Source organism: Gracilinanus agilis, chromosome 2 (genome assembly GCF_016433145.1).
Source record: "Gracilinanus agilis isolate LMUSP501 chromosome 2, AgileGrace, whole genome shotgun sequence".
Lineage (NCBI taxonomy): Eukaryota > Metazoa > Chordata > Mammalia > Didelphimorphia > Didelphidae > Gracilinanus > Gracilinanus agilis.
Window position 1 is genome coordinate 195,167,594 of NC_058131.1, and position 19,062 is coordinate 195,186,655.

The following is a 19,062-nucleotide window of genomic DNA, read 5'->3' on the forward strand; positions in this document are numbered from 1 at the left end:
GGGTGATTTATCAGTGAAAGGGTTTATCAATCTTTTTGGATGCAAATTAAATTCTGGCTCTCTCAGCATTCCTTCAGGGGCTGAAGCTCATAGGAAATTTTCTCAGTAGCACCAGTACTAGTCCTTCAATCACTCATGGCTAGAAGATGGCTTCCCAAAATTCTACACATTGGACTGAAACCATCAGGAATATTGCACATGTATATATACATACATACACATACATATAAAAATGTGTATGTGTGTGTGTGTGTGTGAGAGAGAGAGAGAGAGAGAAAGAGAGAGAGAGAGAGAGGGAGAAGGAGGGAGAAGAAGAGGAAGGAGGGAGGAGGGAGAGGGAAAGGAAAGGAAGGAAAGAGAGGGAGGAAGAGAGAGGGAAAGGGAGACAGACAGAGACAGAGACAGACAGACAGACAGACAGAGACAGAGAGAGAGCTAGGTAGCTCAGTAGAGAAAGTCTTGGACCTGAAGTTAGGAAGACTCATCTTCCCAAGTTCAAATTTGTCCTCAAACACTTACTACTGTACAACCATATTTGCCTCAGTTTTCTCATCTCTAAAATGAGTCGGAGAAGATAATGGCAAACCACTCCAGTATCTTTGCCAAGGAAACCCCAAATAGGGTCATGAAGACTTAGATCTGACTGAATAAGCACTGTGTATACATATGCAAGTTTCAGAAAGATAAATAGATAGTAACTCTAGGTTTTAGGGGAAAGAAACTAACAGTTGGAAAAATGAGAACAGGACATAGAGGAGATGAACTTTGAATTGAGCCTTGAATGGCCATAGGGACTCCAAAAGGCATGGTGGACATACTATGCAAAAGCCTGGAAGTGGGATATAAAATGTCATATAAGAGGTACAAGTGGGCCAGGGTTGGCTAAATTATAAAGTATATAATAAGGGAGTGTAATATAGGATCATAGAATAATAAAGTTAGAAGGAATACTAGGGATTAACTAATCCAATCCACATCTGAAAAAGAAGCCCCATTCCAGCAACCCCAACAAATTGTCATAGGGCCTCTTTCTAATGCTCTCCAGTGAGGGGAATCTCAATAACTACAGAGCCAGGCTAATTGATTTACATATAGCTCTAATTTTAGGAAGTTTTTCCTGACATCAAGGCTAAATTTGTGTCTTTGAAACTTCTATCTATTGCTCTTAAATCTGTCCTGAGTAGGAATAGAATTATAAATCTAATCTCTCTTATACTTGAATCTGAAAGGATAACTTCCAGGCAGATTATGAAGAGGGGGTGGTATTTTAACTGAAGCAACAAGTAGTGATAAAAATTTCTTGAGCACAGGAGTACCATGGTTAGACCTACATTTCAGATATCTGGATTTGGCAGCCATATGGAGGAAGGATAGAGAAGGAGAAAATGGGAGCAAGAAAACCAAGTAGGAGGCTAACATAATGGAAAAAACATCTAGGAAAAGGGAGATGAGGACCTGAACTAGACTGGTGGTTGTACGAGAGGAAAAATTACAGGCAATAAATTTGTTGTATTGTATAAGAAATCCAGCTTCCCCAGATTGCCAATTAAGTGAATTATTTTAGAATCACATCAACAGAAGGTACTCTGATTATTTTATTAAGTGAAAGAGTTTAGCAAATCTTACACAAAAATTCCTTTAACAGCATGAGTAAAAAATGTTCTGACAAGTCAACCAAAGGCAGGAAATTCATTATTAAAGCTGCCACAGTCTTCAAAAGAAAACGGGAAAATGAAAAAAAAAATACTATGAATGACCAGTACCATTGTTGATTGAATACCTAAATTTCCTCAAATTGTTTAACTCAAAGCTTTTCCATGTTAGACTCAGAAGAAGTCACCAAAGCATCTGACTTCCTGCTATAGCTCCAATGTCCAGACACGCAAATACTGTTGGCATTTCTATTCTGTGAGGTGAAATTTGTCACTGAGAAAAAAGCAAGGTCACAGGTTTTCTACTAAAGGCAATTTTATCTTTGGTTTCATATTTTTCTCTAATTAAAAATATTCCTAGCATTTAAAAAAGATAATATATGCTATGATTATTTATATTTATATTTTTATTTTATTTATTCACTTTGCAAACTTGAGCCTTCTCTGATGTGGCACCAACATTCCTTTCCAATTTTGTTCCATATTACTTTCTGTCACAGACTGTCCTCTGTGTTCTGGACAAACCAGATTATGAACTATTTCCTAAATTCAACATTCTTGGCCTTACTTCTTTACCTTCAGAAAGGCTACCCTCCAGGGCTAGAATTCAACTCCTCTTAAAATTCTTATCTTCTTCAAAATCTAGTTCAAGTACCTATGTAGCTAATTCTCTATCAACATACTTGAGAATATAGCAAGTTTTTTTTGTAAGACAAATTTGTCAAGCAAATAGGGAAAGTTTCCCCAAACATATGAAGAAGTACAATATCCCATATCCTGGTGGGAGAAGAAACATTCCCAAGACAATTCACAGTCCTAAGGTTGAGTTCCATCAGGAAAGCCATTTACAACTCTATAATGCAATAAATAGACTTGTTTTAATGATGCTCCACTCTACTCCTGTCACTGGCATGCTTTTCTGCTTCCACCTGCTTTATCATAAAGCTGTTCTTGCCATTTGATGCTAGGTTTCTTCTTTCCTACTGAACTCTTGCCATCTGCTTGGGCTGTTAGCCACTGGGGCTTCTTCTTTCTCAAAGGGATTGTTATCACTAATTTGTAACATGGTCCACGACTTCAGCTGTTCAATATATTTTAGCTCTTTTGTTATTTAGGCCTATGGGAGCAGAAAGGAGCCTCTCAAGGCAAGATCTTCCTCTTCCAAAATGTTCATCATTTCTCAGCAGAAATTTCCCTATAGTCACTTGCTGTTTAGGGGTGTTAACTAAATTCTTTTCTAGCTCCCATTAATACTTTGGTAATTAGGATCAGGACCTTGAAATTATCCTGGGCCTTCAACAAAGCTCGAGGTTTATTTTATATGTTTATATACATATGTTCACTTATTTATAACTTGGAGCTGACAGTCTTTGCCCTGAATTCTTGTAGTATCACCTATGTTGCGAATACCAGCACATTTTTGACCATTCCAAAATCACTATACATATATTTTGTTTTAAGTTTTTTACTATCATAAATACTATCAGGAAGATATTTGTCCATATGGATCTTTTCTTCCTGTCAGTAACCTTCTTGGCATGTTAGTCTATAAGGTGGATCATTGATTCAAGGTATTTGGATGACTTAGCAACTTTTCTTACATAATTGAAAATGAATTTCCATATCCACTGAATCAATTGAATTCAAAGCTCTACCACCAGCAGTGAATTAGCCTACCTACTCATAGACCTTGAAACATTTAATTTTCCCATTTAAATCCCACTTTTAAAATTTTATGGGTATGAGGTATTGTTTATTAGAGGGAATGTAGCACAATAGAAAAAGCACTGGTTTAGGAGTTCCAAAAGGCTTAGAACTTATTAATTTCCAGGATTTAAATTCCACCTATGACAATTACTTATTGTGTCTTCTGGATAAGTAACTTCATTGCCCTGGACCTTAGTTTCTTCATCTGTAAAATTAGCAGTTAGACTAGATTGCTTTAAATGTCTCTTCTAGCTCTAGATCTATGATGCTTAGTAATTTTGAACATTTTTTTCCAGTTGTTACTGATAAGCTGTGTATCTTCTTTTGAAAACAACTTATTAATATCCTTTTACCACTATGGGGAGTGGTTCATAATTTTATTCACTATGTCAATTTCTTATAGATTTTTGATGTAAAGTTTCCATTAAAATATGCAATATCATTTTCCCCAACCTATATATTTTCCTCTACATCTAACAGCACTGATTTTATTTGTGCAAGTATTTTTAATTTTAGAAGGTTCAGTTCTGTCATCTTTTCCCATTTCTCTTATTTCTAGTACCTTCTACTTGCTAATTATTTTCTTTATCCTCTATATGTCTTGTTTGCACATATTTGTTTGCTTGTTCTTTCCTGAATTAAATTGTGATTTCTTATGGACACATTTTTGCCCTTATTTTTGGAACCCTAGTTCTTAGCACAGTGCCTGGTATGGAGTGGATACTTTAAAAAAAAAATCCTTATCTTCTGTCTTAGAATTGATATTTAGTATCAGTCCCCAGGCAAAAGAGTGTTAAGGGCTAGGCAATTGGAGTTAAATGACTTGTCCCCCCAAGGAATTTTCTGAAGCCAGATTTAAACCCAGGACTTTCCAACTAGATCTCTATTCACTGAACCATACTAGTTATCTCCATAGTGGATACTTAATAAATGCTTATTTACTAAATGATGAATCTCTGAATGAACACATTAAGCCTGGTTGGTTGCATAAATAGCTTCCATGCACAGAACAATCAAAGTTTAGATTCACTGAGAAGTCAGTCATTCTCCTACCAGGCTTCTGCCAGTTACAAATGACCAGCTTTTCTCTCTTCTTTCCTGTTGCCTGCTTTTAGCTAGCCATGCCTTCAAACAACTGGATGGAGTCCTGTGCTTTACTCCTGATTCCCACTATTGAAAACAGATACTTTATCTCTTTAACTTTGCCTTTCCTTGAAAGTAACAAAGCTGACTTTTAAAAATACTCTATGATTACTTTTTTCCTATCAGGATGATTTTTTCTATTTTTTTTCCAAATTATTGATACTAACAATGCTTAATCTGAAATGACTTCCTGTACAGTATGAAGCAATGATTGTAGCACTACTAATATAAAAGGAGTTCTCAGTAACAGAAGGGGTGGTCCACCTGCTTGAATGAAAAGTGGTTTGTGTTATTTTGGTGTATGCTTTGTTTGGACATATTTCTTGAAATGTCTTTGTGTTGGTAATGTGTTTATTTTCATTTTGTCTTTGTTCAGTATCCTTTGTTTTATGGCATTTGGCTTTTATAAATGTTTTAGAGTTTAGGGTGTGCTTATTTTGACAGGCTTGTAGTGAGGTATAGGACACAAATACATTATGAGTTTGTAGTTTGAGTGAATAAAGTGAGAACTGCCAAGTCGATGTCCTTGCAGTTCTTAAAGCCTCATGGCTGTGAAGGAAAGGGATAGGAACTGTAAGAGGGGAAACTAGATATTTAAGGTATGGTCGCCAGAAATCAGATTTATGCGATTTAAAATTAAAATAGACCCAAGTCAGGATGACTTTTATGGAAGTTTATTTACAATTAGGAAGGTTGAAGGTAGGGAAATTGAGAGAGAGAAACTCTGGCCCTGACTAGAGGTCTGGACCAGGTAAGAATTTAGAGGCCCCAGCAGAGGAGCACAGAGGTTAAATAAACAAGGCTTCTAGCCACAAGGCCTCCTCCAATAAGAGAGGCAAGAGAGGCCTCCTTGAGGCTAGAGCCTCCAGAAACGCCAAGGGAGGAGAGAGAGAGTCAGCCTAACTTACCCACATGACAATTCAGAGGGAAGCCTCTGAGGTCTCACCAGAGATCCTTCTACACCAAGTTCAAAGCGCCAACTCCTCCACAGGAAGTTACCATCATATTTAAAAGATAGCATCTTTCATCACTTCCTGCATCCACCTTCAATTTCAAGTGGACAAATGGCAGCCTCAGCACTGTTTTGGACTACCCAAAAGGCAGTCCCTTGTTTTTGATTTGTTACTTACTATCACATGTGGGTAACAGATCTTCCCCTCCCCAACTTTAATTCTAAGTTGGGTGGGGTGACATTATTTTTGATGGCTAGAGTCTAAATGATGAATGAGGATGAGCTAATTCCATGTACACAGTACATGTATGTATGCCTATGCAGGGAAGACCCAGCTTCTTGGAGCCATTGAGTAAGGTATGTTTTCAATTCTTAGGACATAGGAGTGATTAATTTTATTCTGACATAAGATAGTAGTGTATACTCTTGCCTAATGGTAGAGTCTAATGGAATGTGGCTTTACTGAGTTTGAAATGATTTGCCAGCATAAGTTGTTGATAATTCTGCTCATGGCTTTTGTGCATGTGTGCCATTATTTTGGGGATGTATTCTATTGGTTTCTGAGGAGTCCGAGATTGGGATCCAGTTGTTTGATTTGATTGTGATTGACTGATAGACATGGGTAAAGGTAAAGGAAATTTCTAACCATAATTTCTTCTTTTTCTGAGGTTGGTGGGGCCCTTCGCTAAAGCATGTAAAAATTTAAAAGTAAAGATCAAAAGAGAGAGAATAAAGAAACAACATCACTAGTTTTAGAAAATGAAATGAGACAGGAAGAATGGTGTAAGAAATAGCAGAACAGAGAAGTTAGAAGTTCCTAGAATGTTACAGTCAGAAAGGGCCTTAAAATCTATTTCAATCTCCTCATATAAAAAAATGAATTTCAGAGATGGGAAGGGACTTCACTATGGTTGTATATCTAATTAGTAGAAGAACTAGGATGAGAACCCATGTCTCCTGATTTCTAATGAAATAATAGAATATTACAGAGGACTTAAAAAATCCTAGAGTTCAAAGGAGCTAGAACTTGGAGATGATTTAATCCAATCTCCCACTTCCAGCAGGGTCCCAGTTCTAAGAGGAAAATTTATATCACTGAGTGCATATATTAACAAATTAGGGAGGGCAGAGGTTAATGAATTGGGCATGCAACTTAAAAAACTAGAAAATGAACAAATTAAAAATCCTCAGATGAAAACTAAATTAGAAATACTAAAAATCAAAGGAGAAATTAATAAAATCAAAAGTAAAAGAACTATTGAATTAATAAATAAGACCAGAAGCTGGTATTTTGAAAAAACAGATAAAATAGACAAAGTATTGGTTAATCTAATTAAAAAAAGGAAAGAAGAAAACCAAATTAATAGTATCAAAGATGAAAAAGGAGACCTCACCTCTAATGAAGAGGAAGTTAAGGCAATCATTAAAAACTATTTTGCCCAATTATATAGCAATAAATTTAACAATCTAGGTGATATGGATGAATATTTGCAAAAATATAAATTGCCTAGATTAACAGCAGAAGAAATAGAATACCTTTTATAATATTCTTGATTTTATACCTTCAATTTTTAGGAACTCACAATTTCACATGGTAGGTTTTGTGATTTTTAGAAGTAACAAAAACACTAATAGGAATATATAGTTTAATGGTCTTTAAATAAACACGAAGGCATAAAAGGGCAATCTTTCTTGGTAAAAGAATCAGTGAGAAGTAATGTGTATAGTGCTTAAAGGTCCAGAAGATTAGAACTTAAAAGAATTTAGAAATATTTAGTCTAATCTCTTCATTTTAAAGAGGGGAAAACCAAGCCTCAAAACATATGAAGGACCTTCCCCAAGGTCACATTGCTATTTATCAACAGATAGAATTAGGATGCAGGTCTTCTCTATTCCAGGCCTCTGTTTTTTCTATTGTTTTGGGTAAACAACCAGAGATTTAATCCAGTCCAACAAACATTTGTTAAAAACCTAAAATATTCAAGAGACTGTGTTCTAGGTGTTCAAGATCCAAGGCCATAATGAAAAATGTCATTTTTGCCATTGCCATTGGTGAATGATGACTCATAGTTCAGCAGTTGTGAATGCAGTTAAGCTTGGTTAAAACAAAACAAACAAACAAAAAAATCCTTGACAGCTTCAGGGACTATCCTGATTGCTTTGTTGTTATAGAACTGCTATTTAGTGAACATGGTCAGAAACCACATCCTTGTTCCTTGTGACTGCTGATGAAACTAAGCTCACTCCACTTCACACAGCTAAATTTGCAATTCAATTCAGTTTGATATTTAGTGAGCTGCCTTCTATGTGAGGAGCATTCTGCAAAGTGCTGGTGATAAAAAGACAAAAAAGAAACAATTCCTACTCTCCAGGAGCTGACATTTTTTCCTGGGAAGGTGGACACAATATGTATAGACATATGAGTAAATACTTTGAGGAGGGAAAGAAGAAGGTTTCATAGAGAAAGTGGCAGTTGACTTTGAAAAAGTCAAAGAAGATCAGGATTCTGAGAGGTGAAGGAGTGAATTCCAGGCATAAGGAGACTATGTCCATGCACAGGTAGAAGGTGGTATGTCAAGTCTGGGGAAATATATAGTCCATTTTGGTTGAAAAGGAGAATATATAAGATACTTTTGAAAAGATGGGTGGGAGCCAGATTGTGGAGGGCCTTAAATGCCTGGCTAAGAAGTCTGAAATTTAGAGCATAAGTTCTTAACTTTTTTGTTCATTGTGGATGCTTTTAGCAGACTGGTGAAGCCATTGACTCATTCTTAGAATAATAGTTTGTTGCCTACATTTATAATTGAAGGAAATACTGTATTTCAATTAGAGTAGCAGTTCTTAACCTGTGGTCAAATCAAGTCATGTCTATAAACATTATTAAGCTAGGAACTATGCCAAGGGATGGGAAAACAAAAAGAAACAAGTTTCTGCTCTCAAGGAACTTATAGCCTAAGGGGGAGAAAACAAGTAAACAACTATATACAAACAAGTTACAGATGGGATCAATTTGATATGATTTCAAGGGGAAAGAACTAGCACTAATTCATGAATTTGCTTTTTAAAGAATATTTTGATAACCATTTTAAATAGAATTGGTTTGCTATATCATCCGATATGTTATTTTAAGCATTTCAAAACATATTCTGAAAAGAGATCCATTGGCTTCACCAGACTGTCAGAGGGATCAACGACACACAAAAAAGTTAAAAACTCCTGAGTTAGAAATGAGGATGTAATTTTTATGTCCTATCTAGCCTCTGTGGTCCCCAGGGTAAGAACCCCTGTTATAGAAGCAATATTTCAGAGGCCATTGAAGGTTTCTGAATGAGTGAACTGGGTGACATGGTCAAAGCTGTGTTTTAGGAAGATTATTTTGGCAGCAAGTAAGAACTTTGAACACAGTAGGAGACAGAAGGAGGTGCCATGAACATGCCCTTTCCCCTCCAAACTCCTGAAACTTAGTTTGTTACTTGCTAATGGGGGATGGGGAGGAATGGTGGTTTATGAATGTCTTTTGTTTAAGCTGTTGGGATGTTTGGAGTGGTTCTAGAGAAGCCGGTTAAAGAGAGGTTGATATTTGATGGGAGGACAAAATATGCCAAGAACTCTGTTACAATTTAGTGATCTGCCCTCCTTACCTACAATTAAAATACTGCACAGTAAGCAATTTTTTTTCTTGCAGACTTACTTCTGTATTGCTTTTGAATTTTGGAGTGGAAACTGAGGTATCTGATATTGTCTCTGTCACCAGTGATTTTTCAGAATTACAGGAATTGATAGAATAAGGTTCCAGTCCCTGGTATTCTCAAGTGAAAGAATCCAGGTCTGTATCTCTAAAGTGACTGTCTCCTAAGTTTGAGACCCCCTTCTCCAATAGTGTTGCTATACATTTCCATTTGCAAGTCTAGCTTCACTTTAATGTGAATATGCCTAAAATTCAACTCAGCCTCTTCCCCATTTCTTCTTTCCATTCTCCCACCCAAACTAACTCCACTTATTGACATTTCTGGCAAACTTATCAGCATTCTCCCAGTCTCTGATTCTGAGGCATCTCATTTCTCCTCCCTTGATTTCCATATTCAGTTACCAATTCCTGTAAATTCTTCCTTTGTAATGTTTAACATTCTTTCTAGGCCCACTGCCATCATGTCAGGCTAAAATTAAAACAATAATCTCTGCCTTCAGGATAAACCACCTTCCACAATGTATTTGATTATACTTGTAGAGTTCTTGCAGTTTTCCAGTATTTCCTACATTATTATTTTCCTAATTTATTGTAGTTTTTGATCTTCCAGTGCCTTGATTAGGGTAGGCACTCAATAAATGCAAAAATAGATGGTAAGTATTTTAAGGTGGTGTATCTGTTGTGACCTAGGTAAATATGAAAGCTTTGATCCCTTTTCCCTTCTTTCTTTCCCCACCCCCTTTCTTCCATCTAAAAGCATGTATTTTGGACTTTAGAAAACCAAAGCCTCTCTAACCTTCTATTTCCCTACAAAGTGTATACAAGTAAAAGCCTGGAAGACACACCCAAGGATGTTTTGCTCATCTATTAAATGGGTATAATATCTGCTCAAGGGGGCTTCATTGCTCTTTTATGATTCTGACTAAAGAAATTATATAGTCAGAAGAAGTTTCTCTTGCCCGTAAAACTCTGCTTCCATCTAAGTATAAAAAAGACCTAACTCCTTTTTATAAAAGAAAACTCAAGGGAGCCCTCCTACTACAGAATCAAGATCACTGTTATTGGGTATTGGAGAACTTTTCTTCTAGTGGTAAATGCTAATTGCTCCAGGGCATTTTTTCACCACCTTCTCTACCCCTCCAGTACTTCTCCTTAATAGTGATAACACCTTTTACCTCGATACTTTTCCCGGTGTATTGTGTAAAGAGTGGATTTGGAGTTAGTCAACATTTATTAAGCTTTTCTTATGAACCTGGCACTTTGCTAAACCCCGTGGGAACAAAGTAAGCAAAAACACAGCCCCTGCCCTTGAGGATCTCATATTCCAAAGGGGAAAAGAAGAGTCTTGGTGAAGTGGGTTTGAGTCCTGACTTTGCCATGAACCAGTCATGCGAAACCTGGGCAAGCGTTTCAGTGTCCTCTTCTGTAAAAAGGGGACTTAATCGCCTCTCAAGGTGTCCTCCCGCAGCATATCTTGTCATCTCATGATCCTTTTTGTGCCAGCTCTTTTCTATTCTCCCTTACAGAGGGGAGACAGGTTTGGGCTGGAAGAGAACTCAGCAGTCGTCGGTCCTTCGGATTTGTTCAAGGTCTCTGGCGGGCAGAGACACAATTCGAACCCCAGTTCTCTCCTCATAAAACGTAGACTCTCGCCACTGCACCACTGAGCCTCCTAAGAGGGGAGGGAGAAACTCACACTGAGTATGCGCGAAGAGCGAGCAGCTCGCCTTCTTAGTGGCCAGCGACAGTGCCTCTTCTCCGCACTTGGTCTAGGTCGGGGCACCGGTTGCCGTGGTAACCGGAAAGCCCGTCTCTCCTTGGGAAGCGGCTCCTTTTCTCCCCCGCCCCCTTCTTCCTCCCTCCTCCCCTCCCCTCTCCGGCACCCGGCGCGCTGCAGTTAGCCCGAAACTAACATGGCCGAGCCCCCCGGCCGGCGGCAGCGGCTCCAACGGCTCCGGTTTCTGCTCCAGCTCCGGGCTCTGGCCGGGGGTGGGGGCTCCTCACTGGTGAGACGGCGGATCCGGGGAGCGAGGGGGAAGCCACCGAGGCAGGCCTGGGGATGAGGGGTGACTGAGGCGGAGGCGGAGGCTGAGCGGAGAGAGTGGTGGGGAGAGGTAGGGATGGGACAGAGAGAACTACGGCGGCCTGGGGCGGGGGAGAGTAGGGCTGAGGGGACGACGCGGAGGCGGCCTCAGGCCTGTGGGACATAAAGTTGAGGTCGGCCCTGGGGGGCATAGGTTTGAGAAGAAAGGTCCGAGGGAGACGGGAAGGAGGCTACCTCGGGATTGACGGGAGTTACAGAGAGGCAAGCCTCAAGCCACAACCCCCGGTTGTGCTGATACCTCCCCCTCCCGCTGAGGGGATAGCACTGGGGGGCCGACCCAAGGCAGGGTCAGAGTTGGGGCTAGGGCTGCCTGGAGGAGTAGCGGGAGGACGGCGTATGGGGTGGGAGTGCGCTTCTTCCTCTGGTACCTTCCCCCTGACCTCTTTTCGACTTCATAACTTAAGTTTCTCCTTTTTTTTTCTCCTTGTCTCGGGACAGAAATCATAAACCCGAAAAATTTTTATAGATCCTCAGTCACCTGGACCGAAATCCAGCAAGTTTTTTTTTTTTTAAAAAAGGGGTGGGGGTGGGGAAGAGAACGCCCCCAACCCAGCCCTCCTGTAGCATGTGGAAACTGAACAAGAGCAAAGTGCTTCTGGATGATTCTCCCGAGGAAGAGGAGACCCGGAGCGAGGGGAAAGCGCTGCCGCCGTCGCCGCTGCCACCTCCAGCCGCCTCGGCCACCGCCTCCTCTCAGGTATGTGGGGGACGGGGCAGCAGCGCCATCCCCTTAGCAGTCAGTGGGATGTCTGCCCGAGGAAGAGGAGGGCAAAGGGAATGGAGGGCAAACCGCATTGCTGGGCACTCAATCACTCTTCCCTCCTCTAGTGTAGAGTGCGGCTGGTTTTTAATTAAAGAGTTAATACTGTGCTTAGCATTCCCCTCCCCCCTCCCCCCAGAAGCCCTGAGTTTGTATTTGTCATGGATTGGAACCTTTTATGCTATTACTTCTGATTCTAGGTCTTAGGAATTTACTTGCCTGATCTTGAACAAGTTAGTTTTTAAGCACTCTAGACCTCAGTTTCCTCATATGTAAAATTTGGGGATTTGAAGAATTCTGAGGCTCCTACTCCTAAATCCTATAATCTCCTAAGTATGAGATCTGCCTCTTTAGGGTTTATCACATGGTTGTATGGGGGTTGGGGAAGGAGCAGGATTTAGCTTGAAACCTGACTGAGCTCTCAGATGACTTTGTAGTTCCAGGTCATACTGCTGCTCTGCATACAACGCAGGCCTGTAACTACGTTAAATAACGTTTTTATTTAAGCGCTTAATAAATGCTTTTTCTACTTATAATAATTTGTTATGCCTAAACCCGCCCCTGCTGCCAGGGAAGTTATCTATAAAATGAAGGGGTTTGACTAGTTGATCTCATAAGTTTCCTTCCAGATCCAAACCCCATAATCCCATTGAATATAATGCAGTTAAGCTAAAGACCAGAGGAATCATGGCATAGTGGCTAGAGAACCAGTCTCTTGAATCTGGACAACTGGGGCAAGTCTCATTTATGACACAAAACTGATTATTTGGCCCTGGCTAGGTTTATAATTTCTCAGTGCCTGGGGCAATTCACTTAAGATTGTAAATTGCAGAACAGTTGCATATCTGCATTGATAGGGGGAGTTTCCTTATTTGGAATTCTCTATTCCAATGAAAACACAGGTCCAGGTTTGGACCCAAAAAGCCAGAATAAAACTAATCTTTAGGGAAAAAAATTTTGAAGAGTATTTTTTTTTAAACATTGAGAGAAATGCTATCACAGCTCATTATAATTAAGAGGAGCAGAGTTAGAAATACAACACTTAAAAAAGTGTTTTTTTCTGAACTATCCTTCCAGGGCAGATCAAAATCCATGCATAGATATTCATATCCTGTACATTTCTCGTCCTTGTTCTTCCACAAATTGTTCTTAAAGAATCTACCTAAAGTGCTAGAGGCATTCTTCTGTTTCTTTTATTATTTCCTGAATGCTATACTTAAATTGTCTGTTTTTTTTGAACCTTAATTTTAAAAAAAAATTCCTTCCAGCATATGTAAGATCTGAACATAATCATCTAGACACTTAATTCTAAAATAGACATTGTTTCAAATTTTTTTTTCTCTTCAGACAATTTGGAATGGTCAGATGATAAGAATTACAGACCAAACTAATGTATATGTTGATTGATACGCATTTTAATAGTAGAAAATTACAGGGTCTAGATAACATTCACTTTTTTTGTAAGTAGGATCTATTAAAAAATGGGGGGAAAAAGGTAAAAAGATATTAATAGTTTGTGTTCTGTGTCCTTAAGTTTTTTCAGAGTGTACTTACCCTCAGGGTTGCTATGAGAATCATGTTATAAAGACTTATAGAAATGTGAATAGCTACTTTAAAAATATTTTTTATCCTTCCCAAAACATTTTTATCTTCAATTTTGTTCTAGTAGTTATACTGTATTTACACTGCATATTGGTATAATAGTTACAGAAAAGTTTTACTCCTGACCATAATCACATGTTTATTGAATAATAAGTTACTACAATATAGATCTTCATAAAATTTTAAAGTGTTAATATTTGGTTTACAAGCATTTATTTGTTTTGAACCCTTGATTTTATGAGGGAAAATTATATACTTGTGTATTGAAAGCCTGAAAGACATTGATGTTAAAATTTAGAATCATGCTTAAATGTTAAGTAGAAAGCTTCCCAGATGGGCTTTTCTGACAGATACTAACTAGGTTAAATTTCCAGCGTGGTTTTATTCTTTCTTTTTCTTATTTTTCAAGAGTCAGGGAGAGTAAGCATTTGAAGAGCATTGGCTCTGGAGTCAAGTCAACAAGTATTTATTAAGCACCTAATATGTGCCAACCATAGGGCTAAGCACTGGGGATACAAAGAAAGGCAAACAATAATTTCTCTTCTCAAGTTGCTTACAGTCTAATGGAGGGGACAATATATACACAAGCTATAGATAGGATATAATGACATTAAGATGGATTGAAAAAGTCTTCTTGCAAAGGGAGGATTTTACATGGGACCTGAAGGAGGACAGAAAACAGATTAGGAAAGAGAAAATTCCAGGCTTGAGGGATAGCCAGTGAGTGGAAATGCAGTTAGGAGATGGAAGGACATATTTGAGGAGCAACAGCAAAGAGAACAAATTTTGGAGGAGAGTAAGTTGTAAGAAGACGGAAAAGGCAGGAAGAGTTTGAAAGCTGAAGATTTTACATTAGATCTTGGAGGCAATGGGGAGCCACAGCGTTGCTTGAATAAAGAGGTGATGGACTCAGGTCCATGTTTTAGGAAGATCAGTTTAATAGCTAATTGGAGAATGGATTGGAATGGGGAAAGACTTGAGACATGGAGGCTGACTTGGAAGCTCTTGAAATAGTGTATGTAGCTCTGAGGTGATGAGGTCCGGTTTCAGAGGAAAGAAGGGGGATATATACAGAGATGTTACAAAGGTAAAATCAAAAGTGTTTGACAGCAGATTGGATAGAGGTAAAAAAGAATAATCCGCCACAGATGGCACTTAGAGATGGAGAACTTTGGTGATTGGGAGGGTGGTGGTTCCTTTTGATATTATTAAGGAAGTTAGGAAGAGGTGAGTGTTTGAGATAGCCAGGTGACTCAGTGGATAGAGGGCCTGGCCTGGCCTGGACTCAGGAAGACTCCTCTTCCTAAGTTCAAAATTGGCTTGAGACATAAGCTGTGTGACCCTGAGCTAGTCACTTAACCCTGCTTGCCTCCGTTTCCTCATCTGTAAAATGAGCTGGAGAAAGATATAGCAAACCACTCTAGTACCTTTGCCAAGAAAACTCCAAATAGGGTCACAAAGAGTCAGATATGACTGAAAAGGCAAAGGTTCGGGGGTGGGAGAGATAACATTCAGTTTGGTACTTGTTCAATTTGAGATGTCTACAGGACATACAGTTTGAAATGTTGAGATATTAGACTGGAGATCAGGAAAGAGGTTATTGTTGGAAATAGGTCTTGGGAATCTGTATAGAGATGACACTTGAATCTTTGGGAGCTAATGAGATCAACAAATGAAATAATCTAGAGGGAGAAGAGAAGAGGATAAATTAGATATACCCTTTAGATAGTGGGAAATACAATCCTGGAAGTTGGGGAGGAGACATGAGTTCAAATTCTGCCTCTTATGTTCATTACCTAGATTATCATGGGGAAGTCACAATGAAATTTGAAAAATTCTGAATGTGAGTGGGTACTTTAGTCTTCCGAGATTTTATGCTTGTATTATTCAAGGACCTAAAAACAAAACAACAAAATAGTATTTCATTTTGAATAAACTGTGAAAAATTAAAATGTTAAACATAATTAATCTTCCTATTTTGTCTAACATTTAAAGTTATTTAATTTTTAATAGAGCCTGTCAGTATTCTCTCTATTATTAAAACATTAAGATTTCATTTAAGTAATTTGAACTATCTGGGTCATACTGTTAAAAAGTATCTACAAGGTGACTGTGGGGAAAACTTTTTATGTTTCTTATGCTGACAGAGATGAGGAGGAAAATTATCTACTAATTCTGATAGGTTAGTCATATACTAAATTTAGTATTACCAACTCTTCCCAAAGTCTGAATCTTTATCACAACACCAAATTCTTGAAGCATTGAGCTTAACAATGCATTACAATTCAAACATGAAACCTCTGCCCACAAAATTTTATTTTAAGTTGAATAAAGAATTATACATGAGCAAGACTGAAATAATCTCTTATAATATGGCAAGTTCTCCAGGGTTATTAAAACTAATAACTATTTCTATATAACATATAAAAATTTCTTCTTTGTATCTCTCCTTTTCCTTACCCAAATGGTCTGATTGGTAAGACACTAAACATGTAGCTTAGTTTGTTTTTTATTTGCTAGAAATACATTTAGTTTGAAATTTAAGCTATTGTGATTGACTGTTTAGCTTGATTTTTCAAGGATGGTATCATCTCCTCCTTTATCTTATAAAGCAAGAAAGTAGTTTCGTGTTGAACAGAGATCAGGGTGAAATGTGAAGCTTTTAAAAATTCTTGTTTAAGAGGAACTGCTAAAATATTGTGATGAAATGACAGGGAGAGGGCTTGGGAATCTATATGTATAAATGAAAAGGAATCCATTTCAGAACACTCTAGTAGGCTTCTAGATCTTTTTTTATTTGAATCACTGTTCTTTGATTTTTCAAAAAATTATATTTGATCTTGAAGGAAACAATATGATAACATGATTAGTATCTATTTAGCTTTTTTAGGCTTGTGAACACTTAAAGTTAGTTTTTAGGAAGACATTTTACAAAAGTTGTCATATTAAAAAGCAAATCATTTTTAAAAATGTGCTCTGAAGGTATTGAGGGAGAAGGGAAGGGAAGGTAATAGTTTGGGTATTTATTAATCAGCACTGAAGAAAACCATAGAATAGTTAAACTCTGTAATTCAGAATCTATTAAGTGAGAGTCTTATAATAGATGTGCTAAAATTTACTTTGATACTATAGAGCAGCATTGGTGAAGATGTGGCACACTTGCAGAGCTGGCACTCTGGCTGCTATTCTGTTCTCCCTCTTCCCAGCTCCTGAGGACATTTTTTGCATGCCCCACCCCTCTGTCCAGCCCTCCAAAGCAAGTACTTCCTTCCTCAACTCTGGTAATGTAAAAGCTCACCACAACAGCTTGAATTTGCCCTCTGGGCACTTGAACTTGGAAAAGGTTCACCAATGAGGCTATAGAGCAGTGATTCCCAAAGTGGGCGCCACCACCCCTTGGTGGGTGCTGCAGCGATCCAGGGGAGTGGTGATGGCCATAGGTTTTAACTTTTTTTTTTATTACATTCTATTCTGAGTTCAATAAATAGTTTCATAATTTCAAAGTTCAATGTTTCTAATTTACACCTTACTTTACTATATTTTATGAAAAAGGTAGAAACATTAATACATATCTTTCCTATTAATTGCTATTAAAATTTTAAAAAAGTTAATTTCCAGGGGGCACTAAGTAATATTTTTTCTGGAAAGGGGGTGCTAGGCCAAAAGGGTTTGGGAACCACTGCTATAGAGGAAGAATAGTTTTGCTAACAAAATTAATCTTATAAACAAGATTCTGGAATATATGATTTTTGAATTAAGTTTTAGTCTTACTCTTGGTATTCTAGCTATGTGGTTTCACTTAACCTCCATCTTAGTGTCCTCATCTATAAAATGAGTTTTTAGATTAGATGATCTCTAAAGTCCTATTGTTCAGTTGAGGTCCCTTTTATTTTTCAGTTGTGTCTTAACTTCCTGACCCCATTTGGGGTTTCCTTGGCAAAGATGCTGGAGTTGTTTTTCTGTTTCATTCTCCAGTTGATTTTACAGATGAAGAAACTGAGACAAATGGGGCTAAATAATTTGCCAGGGTCACAAAGCTGGTATGTCTGAGACCATGTTTGAACTCAGGAAGCTGAATCTCCCCAACTTCAGACCCAGCACTCAATCCACTGTGCTACTTGCTCAGCCTTCCAGTTCTCAAATTTGGTGACTAAACTTTTTAAAAAGATTTCAGTGTCTTTGACATTTGTGCAAATGTTTGCTAATTAAAAGTATCTAGATAATATCTGGTAAGAGTTCTGTGAAGAAATATATTAGTTCTTGTTATTCTGACCTTAAATTTTTTTTGAAAAATGAATTATTCCAAAAATATTCTGCAATTTAGATTGGTAAATTAGTGTGAACTAGTGAGATGTGTGATATACCTGTCCCTAATAGATATTGCATTGCCAGTTTTGAGAACTTTATGCATTAACATCCTATATTGAAACGTCCATTTTTTTTCCCCTTTGGGCTCTAGACACCACAAAGGAGAGGAATGGTGGTTATGCAGGAGTTAGATTTCTCTGATTACATGTATTTTGCACATTTTGGGCATCGTGATTGGAGAAGGAAGAGAGCCCCACTTTCCAAATATACGTGTATATCCTATTTGTGTGTGTTTATTACCTAAACATCTTAATGTAAGATTCATTGATATCTTCTGGCTCTTTGGAATACAGACATAATATACTTTCTTTTCAGTTGCCTTAATGAGATAAACATCTAGATTAGTGGTTTTCAAAAAGTGTTCAATGGTAAGCAATTTTGCTATAAATTCTGCTCTGAAATTTTGGATGTTATGTTATTGCAGATAAAAATTCGTAAGTAATTTTGCTTAACATAAATTTCACATGTCTAGAATAAGTAGGATGTATGTATTATTCACAAAATAAATAAAACTTACCTATCATACATAACCCCAAACTTAACTAGACTAACCTTGAAACCTGTTAGACATTAAACTTAGAAAGTATGTAATAAAAATGACTGCTCCTATTAAGTGGAAACTGCATATTCAATTTTACCTTGGTGTTGCTAACTTAAACCTCCTGTGTGCTGTGATTTCCTTAGGAATACTGTGTTGTAAATTCAAGTTTTGTTGTGGTTAGATATAGGGTTTATTATAAATTGAAGATGAGTTATTCAGTAGCTTGTTAGGCTCTTCCCTTTCCTTGGTTTTACCCATCTTTTTTTTTTATTATTTTTTTTTTTTATGAATTCTTGGGATGCTTTTTACATAAGAAACTTTTAGGAAAAAAATCCTTCTTGAAGAGATAGGGTCTTTCCTTTCTTTTTTTTTTTTTTTATAATTTTAAAGGAACATCATGAGCTAGTTTACCTTGTTCATGCTAGAAATATAATAAATTCCTTGGGGCAGTTGTCATAATTTATACTTTTCCTTGATTCTAGACAGACCCTAGAACACTGAGCATATAGTAGACCCATATAAAAAATTATTAAACTAAAATTCAA

General features: G+C 37.7%; 1 protein-coding gene across 2 annotated transcripts in view; it reads left to right on the forward strand.

Annotated features, from left to right (window-relative positions):
• Positions 1-11,059: 11,059 nt before the first annotated feature.
• LOC123237015 (testis development related protein) overlaps positions 11,060-19,062 on the forward strand; it is a 47,086-nt gene continuing 39,083 nt past the window's right edge. The window contains exons 1-2 of one of the 2 annotated variants that reach the window (XM_044663609.1): positions 11,060-11,148; positions 11,685-11,943. In XM_044663609.1, the coding sequence (XP_044519544.1) occupies positions 11,812-11,943 (132 nt within the window). In that variant the 5' untranslated portion in view covers positions 11,060-11,148; positions 11,685-11,811. Of the gene's footprint in view, positions 11,149-11,516; positions 11,944-19,062 lie in introns of those variants that run through there. The other variant, XM_044663608.1, reaches the window with a different exon arrangement.